Genomic DNA, 13,664 nt, shown 5'->3' on the forward strand with positions numbered 1-13,664 from the left:
TAAGACTATGTTTGAAAAGATTTTTTTAAAATTTTATTTTAATATTTTACTTAATATAATTTCAGAATTTCTCAAATAGGCACACAACAAAATAAAAAATTTCTCTCTGCTGGCAGCACTGCTTACTCGACGTCTCCGCTAATTCGTCTGTCGTCAGCCCAGCCATCTTTGTTTATCATTGTCACTTCAGTATTGCGTGTTCATTATACTGCTGTAATTTAGCAGCGATTTGTGGACATGTAACGTGTTTATTTATTTTTGCAAACCATTACTTTAATAATAAATAATATTTTAAACTATGCCTATACTATTAGTGTAATATTTAGCACACTGTGAAACAATAGAAATCATCGGTAACAATTATCTTAGTTATAGGAGGTAAGAATTTAGTATAACTGTTATCTGAAGTATATGTAGGCCTAGAGTGTAGTTCTACATCAGTGAACATAACGATCTCAATGTTCCTCAAGAGTAAACTTCTTCCGCCCACTCTATACTGTACAACCTGTTGAAAATACCAAAAGCTCAATCCAAGTGAAAGGCTTGAATTTATCTTCCGTAATCTCGATGGTCGCATTCAATGCAAGTTCATCTGATAATTATAAATTAAGACAAAAATTAAATCATAATTATTAATTACAAAAGTTATATGGTATTAATATTCTAAATCTAATATAAATAACTCTAAATGCAGTTCATGTTATGTAAAGTTATTATTTATAGGTCATGCCAATATTTTAAATATTATAGTTAATAAACATTGGGCTAAGAAGGCTTGGGTGCAAAAGATTATTATTAAATTATTGACCTTATGCATGATATTACATGTTGGAAACTATTTGATTTTTCCAGGTCACTTCAAATAATAGATACTGTAAACACAAATTACTAACACTTCTTGCATTGAAGGTATTTTTCTCTGAAAGTAATGTTAAAATATTATAAATATTTCACTATCAATAAAAATTAACATTTGTAGTGAATATCTTAAAAAAAATATTCTTAAGGCTTCTTCTAACTCTACTTGTTGTTCACTTAATTATTTTATTTTTATAATAAATCACACAATTTTGACCTCAAATTGATATGATATCCTTGATCAAGGTCTAAACTACTCAAGGGTATTCAATATTGATGTAGGAAAAAATTGTAGTGTAAATATTGTATTATAAGTAAAATTTAGTTGATCATTTATCTTTATTCCTTTTGCCATTAATATACTATGGAATATAATATTTTTATACTAATAATATATTATTATGCTTGTATTTGTGGTATGTACAGCTGATTTTCAACAAGAATTAATTTAAGAATAATTTCTTTAGGTATTTCTTCATTTCTCAAGTTATAAACAAGCATACTGTTAAAATTCATATTTGGTAATTTTAGAGTGTATATAACTTGTTTCGTTTTTAATTTTCAGGTTATGGAGGCTCAAGACCAAATGGAAATGAAGTATAGTGCAGGCAATGAAGTCGGGGGTTTGGAGCTTTGTATTGTGTGTGGAGATAGGGCTTCTGGCAGACACTATGGTGCTATTAGCTGTGAAGGTAACTCATACATAGAATACTTTAGTAATGAATCCTGGCAGAACTGTATAGCACAAACTGCATGCTGCCTCATCATAATTTTAATAAGTGTAGACTTATTAGTATTGGTCAGTGAGTCAATAAAGAAACATCTTATTAGCATATACACATGTAAAGTGTTTCAGTAGTTATCTTTAACATGCTATAAAGCATTTTTTTTATGTTATAGGTTGGCGGACGAGCATATGGGCCACCTGATGGTAAGTGGTCACCATCACCCATAGACAATGAAGCTGTTAGAAATATTAACTATTCATTACATCGTCAATGTGCCACCAACCTTGGGAACTAAGATGTTATGTCCCTTGTGCCTGTAGTTACACTGGCTCACTCATCCTTCTAACCGGAACACAAAAATACTGAGTACTGTTATTTGGCGGTAGAATAACTGATGAGTGGGAGGTACCTACCCAGACGGGCTTGCACAAAGCCCTACCACCAAGTAAAATTTGTCCAAATTTGATTGTAAACTTTAATTATCTTTGATTTTATATTTTACTTATCTTTCCATTTTAATTATTTAATCCGTTATCGACACATTTTATAGTACTATAACAAATAACAAAATAACTATAAAATATAGAGCATCAAGCAGACAGTACATTGTTACTACTAGTCAGAAGGCAGTACCGGATAGTTCATTACATTTTTCATTTGAAAGTGTGGGTTCTTTAAATAATTTTAATAGAAATATAAAATATTGCTTTATAGGTTGCAAAGGATTCTTCAAACGTTCCATTAGGAAGAAGCTGGGCTACCAGTGCCGAGGCAGCATGAACTGTGAAGTAACTAAGCATCACCGTAACCGGTGTCAGTACTGCCGACTGCAGAAGTGTCTCGCTTGTGGTATGAGAAGCGATTGTGAGTACCAGCCATTCTTATAATATCTTGTTTCTTCAGTGCTGTTAATAGATGTTATTATGAGACTAATAAGGTAGACGAAGACGTTTCTTGTGGATGTGGAATGTCTCCTTTTGTTAATGTCGGTTGATTAGAACTATTGATGATTAAAAATCATAAAGTTTACTGAAATGATATTTAATTGTTAATGTGACAAAGATTCAATTACATTATTATATGTAGATATGTGTACCAGTTGAGACTGTTTGATCCTAAGTCCTTTAAGTCAACTTAAAAATATCAACTTTGACCTCGAATTGACATGACATTGGACGAGGTCTAAAAATAGTCAAGAGTATTGAATATTGATTTATGTATAAATGCAAATTGATCAAAATATTTGTAGAGCTATTAGGAAGTCACATATAAAGTATATAATTGTATGATTTATCTTTTCTCCTGCCATTGGAATGTAATATAGTAAGTATATATAACAATTATAAAGTGACCTTTTGGTTCCATATTAAAGCCTACAGCTCTTAGTCATGCATGCTTGTTTATAAACATTTTTATACTTGACAATCCAAGTAACTTATATACTTGAACGAATACATCCAAAGTTGTTACCGCATTGGTGGTGTAAGGAAAAGTTGATATTGCTTACAGCACCAATGTCTATGAACAGTGTTGCCAACTTACCATCAGGTGGCATAATTACCCTTCAATATACATTAAAAAATGAGATTTCCTAATCAATTATGTAATATATTAATTTTCAATATATAATATAATAATAATGACGACCTCCGTGGTCGAGTGGTGTGTACACCGGTTTTCATGGGTACGCCACTCTGAGGTCCCGGGTTCGATTCCCGGCCGAGTCGATGTAGATTACCATTAGTTTTCTATGTTGTCTTGGGTCTGGGTGTTTGTGGTACCGTCGTTACTTCTGATTTCCATAACAAAAGTGCTTCAGCTACTTACATTGGGATCAGAGTAATGTATGTGATGTTGTCTCATATTTATATTTATATATGCCGAGTTTTGTTTTTATAACCATCTTCATATTATTGTGTGATTAAAAACACTCGGCGAGCAGTAATTCTTGTACTGTAATGACAGCGGTTCAACACGAGAGGAAGCCGATCGTGGACAAATCAAAGGGCGAGGCGAGGGAGGCTCACGAGAGGCAGGCTGCCTACTCGAAGCTGTTAGGGCTGGCCGGACAAGCACAGACCGCTCAGGTGAGTGAGGAAACCGTAACCTATACTGTATTAATGCTGTGTTACAAGGTAGGACATATCCCTGGATATTGTTCCAATGGTAGTTAGTAGATATGTGAGCTTTCTAGATTATAATTGTATAAAGAGGAGTTAGGCATCAACTTGTTATCAGACATGATTATTTTCGAAATATAAGTCTATATCTTTCTTTTTTGATAACCCCTGAAATAATTCTTTTAGGCCATCATGTCTTCTGCGTCAAACTGACGTCGCCAGGATGTATGATAAAAAAAAATCCTAATAAACTCTTGAAGCTTCCACATATATAAGGTGACTAGCGGTCGCCCGCGGCTTCGCCCGCGTAGATAACGGTTCATAATCAGTCTTTTAATATCCCTACTCCTGAGGCACGGTCACATTTGAAGAATTACTGCAACCGGCGCTTGGATCTATTGTGATAAACCTCAAATTGGTGATCACAACACCTCAGCCAGACCAACATCAGCCACGAATCTGATGAGGTTCTTAGGGTCGGAGGCCATTATGCCCTCTAAGGACCGGAGTTATAACATTTTATAGTTCTATCTTTTATAGTTTAGGCATCATACGCAAAAAAACAACTTTTTTGGTAGATTTTTTCCTTTTTTGTCCGAAAAACCCAAAATATCTTACGGAATCCTTTTTTTTTTTTCAAAATAAAATTTAGCCTATGTTATGCGGGATTAATTTAGCTTTCGAATGGTGAAAGAATTTTTAAAATCGGTCCAGTAGTTTTTGAGCCTATTCATTACAACCAATCAAACAAAGTTTTCCTCTTTATAATATTAGTGTAGATAAGATTGTGGTAAAGTGCGTAAACACGTACTTATACAGAGGAAATAAAAGTACTCATGCTAACAGTCCAGTACACGTATATTAGTCACAGTTCACAAAACACACAAGAAAGTTCAAAAGGCAGAATAGAATATAGACAGTCACACATAGAAATATAGCATAACACAAAAACTTAGGAACTCAGGAAGTATAAAGTGATAAGAAACAAAGCAAATCGCATCGAACGTTAAAGCCGACTCAGTATGTGACTTTGTTCCGCAGTAGTCGGTAGTCGGAGAATAATATCCGAACGCCATATACTACGGGTTTCGCCCGAGTATGCTTGTGAATTAATTATTTATATATATTTTATTATTTAATACAAATTATAATGTGTATGTATGTATGTATTAGTGAAATGTGTAAGATGTTTATAATATTAATACATAAATAAATAATAAATAAAATAAACTAAATAAATGTAATAATTCGCCTACAAGATATATGGTGTCTGCGCAGATAAACCCGAAGGAGGAGCCGGGCGACGCGTTCGGCGCCGTGTCGCCGGCCGCGCCCGCGCTCAACTTCGCGCTGGCCGCCGCCGTCGCCTTCAACAAGGGCAACCCGGGTATCGCACGCTCGCATTCAAACCAACACACTTTCAATGAAACCTTTTACAGTTTAAAAAAAATGGAACTTGGTCTTCTTATATCTATCACGATCAAATTTTATATTCTGAAGTATTTTTATTGATGCAATATATACTAGTTTTTTTTAATTCTACTATACAGTATACATACATAGCCTATTCCAATGGAAGTAGGAAAAAATTTAAACAAACCATAGATTCACGTATTACATGCGATTTACTAATACTTCAGCTATATTGTGCACTACTAAGATTTTATGGTAAACCTATCTTTATTATAATACAACACTATTGCACTTAACTACTTCCACTTTAACTTTTAGTTCCAAAATTCCGATAACAGTTTTGTCGAGGTTTAAAACGCCATTTTGTGTTTTTATCAAGTCCATAGTGAATATCATAGACTAATCAAGCTCTCGATCAATGTCAATTAGCTGTCAAATGTATGTATGCTGTATGTATTTATGCTTTTCTCCTCTTATGATAGCAATATGTGACATTTATATAATTTCCTATATGTTTTATTCAGTGTCGCCGTACCTCGGGGCTGGCACGCCGGCCGACGTGGAGGGAGCGAGACGGCAACAGCTCATGCTGCAGACTCAGCTCGCTAAGAATCTATTCAAGATGGGACAATTTGGTTGGTTTTTTTTTTCTATAGATTTTGTTTAATAGAAATAAAGTACTTCCTCTACTAAAGTACACTTGAGTTCGATTAATCCGTTATATATATGATACACTCTGTAATGATAAATAAAAGATTAATAAGGATTTTTCTTTGTATATTCAGAGCTGAGTTGAATCCCATTTTTATTTTAAATGAATATTGTAAAATAATTTATCTATGGTCCTTGTAATTACTTGTTAGGGTAAAGTGTATTTAGATCTGGTTGGGCCCCGGGACGGAACAATAAAAAATTGTTGTTTCTATTGAAAAGTTCTCGAGTAACTGCCCATGTCTTGAGGTTGAAAGGTTGTCGATTCTTCGCCTGAACTAATGCACATGAACATGAGATTGAAACCTTGTAACCGTGAAACCGTGTAAACGATATAATTTAAATCCGTTCTCTTTCCCAGGCGCCATAAACGAGTACCTGCAGTCGGCGTACGGCGCCGCCGCCGCTGACGCGCCGCTGCCGCCGCACGCGCCGCACAGCGCGCCCCACGCGCCGCCCGACGCGCTTTTCGACGGTACCACTGCCACACACATACCACACCCCCCCCCCATTCTACTTATATAATTCCCGAAGGCTTACATTGAGCTTTATAGAACTGTTGCTGGATTTGTGCAGATGACAATGAAAGTCACTAACTAGTTCACGATTTATTAAAGAGACGGTACGATTATACGGACAGTGACGCACTTGATAGATATTCTGTTTTACTTATGCAATGCTTCGACTTTTATACATGATAAGCAAAGAATATGAGATACACAGATGTAAATATTTTAGTCATAGAATATGTACTAAGTGTTTACTTTAATACCTATGTGCATATACGGCACAGAACTTTAACAGATCTACAGTACGCTAGAATCCATATGCTCATTACTTTTTTTTTTTTATTAATTTACAACATCCACAGGCTCGCAGATGCCCGTGCCTTTTTTTACAATTTAAATTAAATTACATTTTGGCGTTTTATATTTTATACAAAACATCAGCAGATCTTCGCTGGAAATCATTTTTGTCGTCTCTTTGGTAGACGTGGCCCACACTGATTTTTGTTTTTTTTTTTCAAGTAATGTATACATAATCTATAATAAATAATATATAATAAAAATAAAATAATAAAAAATAAATTTTTAACTTTTCCGTTTAGTAAATTTAAATCGTTTGTAAAAAATACATTGGTAGAAAAAGCATATTATTCGATACAAGATTTTGTAGATGATAAAAAAGCGTGGAGTTAATACCTGTTGACTTCCAAGCAGGATACATTAATTGAAATAATTGTATTTAATTAACATGACGTTGTATTTTTTAAATGTTAAAAAAGAGTAACTACTGAGTTCCTTGCCGGTTCTTCTCGGTAGAATCTACTCTCCGAACCGGTGGTAGCTTCACTTAATTGTAAAATGACGATTCAAAAGTGCTTATAAAAGCCTACTTGAATAAAGTTTATTTTGATTTTTGATATAGCAGTATATGTGTAATTCGTATTACTACAATCTATGCTCATTACTTAGTATGAGAACCGTGACGCGTGACATGTGTTTCATCCAGGCTCGGAGGGCGGCATCCTGAGCACGGCGGAGAGTCTGCAGCTGCCGCTGAGCGCGCCGGCGGGCGGCGGCGCGCTGCGCCTGCACGCCGCCTGCGAGGCCGCCGCGCGCCTGCTCGCCGCCTGCGCGCGCTGGCTGCTCGCGCTGCCGCACGCCGCCGCGCTGCCGTACGTGCACGCACGCACACGCACGCACCACACACACGCACCACAAGCACACGCACACGCGCACACACACACACACACACGCACACACACCACACACCACACGCACACACACGCACACACACACACACACACACCACACGCACACACACACACACACACATCACACGCACGACACACACACACACTCCACACGCACACACACACACACACCACACGCACACACACACACACGCACCACACGCACACACACACACGCGTGCGCACCAGCGCCACGCCACGCCTTACGCACTACACTACACCATACCGCCACTCGCACGCCATTGCCAAGACACACCTTACCGTATTCTCGCGCACCGTCGCCGCATCACACTTTAGCATAGCACAATAAACTACACCGCACCAAAACTCACAACACTACACTACACACTACACTAACTACTGAGTTTCTTGCCGGTTCTTCTCGGTAGAATCTACTTTCCGAACCGGTGGTAGCTTCACTTAATTGTTAAATGACGATTCAAAAGTGCTTGTATAAGCCCACTTGAATAAAGTTTATTTTGATATTGATTACACAATACACGCTAAACTTCAATGTCTCTACCATTTGCAATACTTTCCTCTGACAAATTATAGTACACTCATTGCTTATTTCCTTACCTGTCACAAGTCGCTCGACTGCCATTCTTAAGCGTTATCAATCCCCAGGTTCGAGATCCAGGTGACGCTGCTGCGCAAGTGCTGGCCGGAGCTGTTCGTGCTGGGGCTGGCGCGCTGGTCGGGCGCGTTAGGGCTCGGCGCGCTGCTGCCGGCGCTGGCGTCGCACCTGCAGGCCGAGCTGCGCGAGCGCGCCGAGCGACCGCCGCCCGCGCACCCCGCGCCCCACGCGCCCCCCGCCGCCGACCTGCCCGCGCCAGAGGTGACGCGCAATAATAATAATAAATACTCTTTATTTCTCGCCGACCTGCCCGCGCCAGAGGTCACACGCAATAATAATAATAATAATAAATACTCTTTATTAATCGCCGACCTGCCCGCGCCAGAGGTCACACGCTCTTTGCAATACTCTTCGCCAGTAACACTCATTATTTGTATAGAATCACAGGCAAAAATAAAAAAACACGAAATGAAAAAGACATAATGGAGTTCTCCAATATATTATTACCGTGTCTTGTCATTTTGGAACAAATTTTGTTTTATTATCATATATATACTTTAAGACAATAATGAATCACCCAATTATCATAATTAATTATAATGAATCAAACTCCTTATCCTTCAAAAATGCGAGGCTCCTTACCCTAGCAGTGGAGTATTTACTAATTCATTGTTACTTTATAACGCATCTTTGCATTTAATAAATGTATATTAATGATGATTTAAATGTGTATATTTTTATTCTGGCATTGTGGTAAAATTAAACTGTTTTATTCTCCAGATAACTATTTCCGACTACTCCGACGAGCGTATCAGCGAAGTGTCCGCCATGCTGTGTCGCTTGCACCAGTTCATAGGCCACATGGAGCAGTTACAAGTCTCGGACCGGGAGCATGCTCATCTCCGGGCTCTGTGCCTCTTTTCACCTGGTTAGTATACTAAAAACCTTTAAATGTCCACTAAGATGAAGGTTGCAAATGAGCCATTTGTTGATAATAATGAATCCCCACTGACCTTGAAATATTAACCATTATTTATATTATCAAAGCATTAGCAACCTTATAAACTAAATTCGTTATTTCCCTTGTTAGACACACTAATTCACTCATCCTTGGGTTGTCTGGAAGAAATGGCTACTTAGCCATAAGACCGCCCGTTGTACTCTACAATATTATATATTATAATTGTAACATATTATAATGTGTATTATGTGGTGTACAATAAAGTATAAATAAATAAACACAACACTTCTAAGTCACGTTGTTTGACGGCAGAATATATCAGTAAGTGGTCGCTAAGCAGGCATGCACGTACAAAGCCTTACCGCCAAGTGAACCTGTAATCTCATCATTTAATAATCATTATCATATGTTGTTTGTGTAACAGATTTTTTCTTTTGAGCTACCTGTTGATATCTCACGTGTGTCTCCACCTTTAGATGGCGCACCGGACTTCTTAACGCGTAAATTACAAGACTACCAATCAAAAGTGCTCCGTTCTCTGCGTACCACCTGCCAGCCAAATGACGAGAGAGTGGCAACACTGTTGCTGCAATTACCCGTTCTACGTACTTTCACGGGAACGTTCATTGAGGATGTGTTCTTTGTTGGTTTTGTCGGTGACGTATGTATCGATGATGTCATACCTTACTTACTTAATGCTGAACGTTGATTTGTTTACTAGATTTTTAATGATGGCAACTCCATAAGTATTGCATATAATTTTGTTTATAAGATAATTTTAATTGATAGATACTTTTGTCGCCTTATTACCTATGAATTTCATTACGGTATTTTAAATTTTTAATTGCAATAAGAAAATATAGGTTCCTGTGTTAAGTTAAGATTATACATTCATGTAACATGTATTAAATATATATTTTAAAGAATAATTTGAAATGACTGAGACAAGTAAGAATCGAATGATTTTAAGTTTTGACTCTTGATAGAAGCAAAGTTAACATTATCAGCAATTATTAACACTGTTTGATGAATGTTCCTTACCTTCGCTCCAATACCGCGCTCAGTGTCAAAACTATTAGCAGACTGTGTCTACGATATCTAAGTAAAGTCTCGAAGTCTGTTTTCATGTGTAGCACCTACGCATAACATGCACTTTCTATGTTTTAATGATGAAGTCTCTTTAAAATGTTATTATAACTATTATGTTCTACACTAGTTATTTAAGATTTAGTTCTATAGTCCAATACAAGTATAAATTTATGTAATACCTATAGTTGGACAGTATAACTTTTGTAATGTAATTATAATGTAAGTATATGACTGCTACCGTCCATTTTAATTAGAGATGTAAAAATATAGAATATTAATGAAACTTTATTTTTAATATTGATATATTATAGTTGTTTAAAATCCCAGTAAATGTTGATATAAGTGCCTTATTAATAAAAATATTATCAAATAACATAATTGCTTTTTCTTTCGCCCGTTTATTCTTATCATTTCAGCTGGGATAGGAAACAGAATCAAAGTAAATGGAATCCATTATATTTTATCTTAAATCAGTTACTCAAGCTTATTTTGGAAATAAGTTTACAGTTACGCACTCGCACCTTAACATAATTTTGATACGGTAAAAAAAATATTTAATAATTCAATGATTTATTTTTAATGAGTTGTTTAAAATTGTAAACTCTTTTATATAAAATACTTACAAATGCTCAGCAGGACACATGCAGCTCGCACGCCGTAGATTTTGAGAAATTGTAAAGCTAATCTAGCTGATATATACCTCCAAAAACAACACCTAAACCAAAAGTATATTTAACAAATCATTCTTCAAGGTTCACCTGTTCTCAATGAAAAATAATTCATACAAATTGAATGGTTGTTGCCATTTCTCTATAGATATAAATATATCATTGTCAGCTTACCTTTGCTGTTGGATATAAAACCTTTATCAATAATAATTTATTTTATATTAAAATATTACATTACATTATTAAGCAGAAAGTTTTAAAATTATGTCCACACCAATTCTGAATTGTCAAGTGTGACAGCAACATGTTGTGACAAAAAGTTTCAATTTTCATACTAACAGATAAGTTATCGGGTCGTTTACTGTTGGTTAGATTAATTATTATTAAATATAAAACTCAAGCGCTTACCGTTTCGTTACTCAAATTCTCCCCTATAAAGTTTATTTATATACTCTGGGTAATAATATCTGTGATGTTTATGTTACTGGACACTTTATAGATAACTTTTTATCATAACTATATTTATCTTCCATATAACAACAAGAAACCATTAAGTAAATATCAAAAATGAGCTCAAAGTTAGCTGTTGTTACCGGAGCGAACAAAGGGATCGGTTTCGCGATAGTTCGAGGTCTCTGCAAACGTTTCGACGGCGTAGTTTATTTGACATCGCGTGATGAGAAACGCGGCGCTGAAGCCGTCGCTGCTCTCCAGAAAGAAGGACTAAACCCAAAGTACCATCAACTCGACATCACAGACCCTAAAAGCTTAACAGTATTTCACGATTATGTGAAGACAAAGTATGGTAACATAGATATTTTAGTTAATAATGCTGCTATTGCCTTTAAAAGCAACGCCCCAGACCCAGTAGCGGTTCAAGCCGAAGAAACCTTGAGAGTCAATTACTTCTCAGTTGTTTCGGCTTGTGAAATATTGTTTCCATTACTTCGCAATGGTGCTAGAGTTGTGAATATATCTAGTTCCTGTGGGCATTTAAGCTGTATTCCTAGCGAAAAACTAAGGCAACGATTCCAAGACCCTAATTTGACTATACCAGAACTATCAGACCTAATGCGTCAGTATGTAGAGGCAGCTAAACAAGGCACTCATGCCGCTGAATGGGGAAATTCATCATATGTTGTATCCAAGGTTGGATTAACAGCATTGACTAAGATACAACAGAGGCTTCTTAATGATAAAGGTGAATTACTAAACTCTTTATAGCTTTTTTTTTGTGCTACTCATGTTTTTTTCATAACCTGTGCAAAACTATCATAATTTAATACAAGTTATACAGTAGGTCTTTGTTAAAAAATCTTCATTTTCACTTAATTTTCAGATATTAAAGTGAATGCTGTACATCCTGGCTATGTGGACACTGATATGTCATCCCATAAAGGTCCATTATCCATAGACGAGGGTGCACAGGCACCACTGTTTTTAGCATTGGATGCTGCCGATTCAGTCAGAGGTGAATATGTTTGGTGCGACAAACGGATAGTCAGCTGGTCAGGATCAAAGCCAAGCGAGAATTATTAAACTGCACTGAATATATTTAAGCTAACTTTTGTATAATTATTTGTCAATAATGGCAAAATCGTGAATGGATTGGAAAAGTTATTTTTATATTCATTGAACCGGTAATTAAACAAATGTTTTCCATAATGTCTAATTAAATTCCATTTTTATCGTTTTTGTTTTGTATTTCTAAGAGGTACGGATGCTAAAAAAAACAAAAATTATATCTAGATTATAAAAGCAGCGTTAAACTTGTAAGCAAGAAATTAAAAAGAAAAGCAAATATATGTAAGCATTGCATGCATTTCATTGTTAAAATTTGAATAAATTATACATTGTAATAATTAAATTTGAATCATTTTCTGCACAACAAAGAGTTAAAAAAAATATTTTAATGATTGTGACCTTTTTTTTATTGTATGGAATAGTAAAATTTGTTACAGGATATTTTGAATAAGTTTAAAGGAATAAATAAGGTGCCTTCTTAAATACAATTTTTTTTTTTTTAAATATTTATTAGCAATTAAGTTTGCTTTAATATTATTTACTGTGTGTATTTAATAAGGAAGGTTTTTTCGAGGAAAGATTTATTATGTATGAAAAGAATAAAATGAGAAGCAAAAAATAATGCAAAGAACAGAGTTAAAAAAAACTTAATTTGAGTAAAGTTGTTGATTCAAAAGCACAAAAAATTGTTAATTTCTATATTTTTACGTTATATTTTGTAATTTAATCCACAACGATTAAAAAATATGATGTAACCTCCTGCGGCCAGTCCAAAAGTACTCTTCTTTGAGCCAACATAAGCCCGTGCCGTGTGCCGGCCCAATTGTATGCTTGGGAGTTGGACATATCGGCAGTAAATTGGGCATATCTGCATTTATTTTAGGACAGCCCAAGTATCTATGGTATCGAAGGTTATTTCATAGTTCAGAAACAATAGGGATATATAACTGTATTTGACTAATGTGACTGCATTTTTAAATGTTGAAAATGAGTAACTGTTGAAAATCAGAACAACCGACAAGAAACTCAGTTTTTTGTACTCGGCTTTTCTCGCTAGAATCTACTTCCCCGTAAAAGCCTACTTGAATTTTGTTTTGAGAAGCCTTTGTAGAATATTGAATATTTAAATACACTTGCGTTTCTCCTGCCAACGATGGCATCAAGGGTTGAGGAAGGTTATTAATTTATTGTAAATTGAACATTGAATAGTGTCATTTTTTAGTCTATTTTAAAAACACATGAACAATGGTCGAGAGCTC

The 13,664-nt window shown here is 35.6% G+C and overlaps 2 protein-coding genes across 3 annotated transcripts; both read left to right on the forward strand.

The window, feature by feature from the left end:
- Positions 1–114: 114 nt before the first annotated feature.
- On the forward strand, positions 115–10,383 carry LOC124540510 (orphan steroid hormone receptor 2-like). 2 transcript variants are annotated; one of them, XM_047118133.1, is made up of 11 exons: positions 115–378; positions 1,424–1,550; positions 2,301–2,450; positions 3,555–3,673; positions 4,985–5,093; positions 5,644–5,754; positions 6,192–6,305; positions 7,343–7,508; positions 8,214–8,424; positions 8,944–9,091; positions 9,601–10,383. In XM_047118133.1, exons 2-11 carry the CDS (start codon positions 1,427–1,429, stop codon positions 9,831–9,833), a joined length of 1,485 nt encoding a protein of 494 aa, XP_046974089.1. In that variant the 5' UTR covers positions 115–378; positions 1,424–1,426; the 3' UTR covers positions 9,834–10,383. The 2 variants fall into 2 exon arrangements, with proteins under 2 accessions (XP_046974089.1, XP_046974088.1); XM_047118132.1 differs by having other exon boundaries at positions 116–378; positions 3,552–3,673.
- An 808-nt stretch (positions 10,384–11,191) lies between these two features.
- On the forward strand, positions 11,192–12,536 carry LOC124540546 (carbonyl reductase [NADPH] 1-like). The gene is made up of 2 exons (XM_047118202.1): positions 11,192–12,082; positions 12,221–12,536. Exons 1-2 carry the CDS (start codon positions 11,449–11,451, stop codon positions 12,418–12,420), a joined length of 834 nt encoding a protein of 277 aa, XP_046974158.1. The 5' UTR covers positions 11,192–11,448; the 3' UTR covers positions 12,421–12,536.
- Positions 12,537–13,664: the final 1,128 nt, after the last annotated feature.

This window comes from Vanessa cardui, chromosome 25 (genome assembly GCF_905220365.1).
Source record: "Vanessa cardui chromosome 25, ilVanCard2.1, whole genome shotgun sequence".
NCBI lineage: Eukaryota > Metazoa > Arthropoda > Insecta > Lepidoptera > Nymphalidae > Vanessa > Vanessa cardui.

Coding starts and splice junctions, on each gene's coding strand:
- LOC124540546 (XM_047118202.1), top strand. CDS start 11,449: ATGAGCTCAAAGTTAGCTGTTGTTACCGGAGCGAACAAAGGGATCGGT. Junction 12,083..12,220: donor GAGGCTTCTTAATGATAAAG/GTGAATTACTAA, acceptor CTTAATTTTCAG/ATATTAAAGTGAATGCTGTA.
- LOC124540510 (XM_047118132.1), top strand. CDS start 1,427: ATGGAGGCTCAAGACCAAATGGAAATGAAGTATAGTGCAGGCAATGAA. Junction 1,551..2,300: donor TGGTGCTATTAGCTGTGAAG/GTAACTCATACA, acceptor ATTGCTTTATAG/GTTGCAAAGGATTCTTCAAA. Junction 6,306..7,342: donor GCCCGACGCGCTTTTCGACG/GTACCACTGCCA, acceptor TGTTTCATCCAG/GCTCGGAGGGCGGCATCCTG.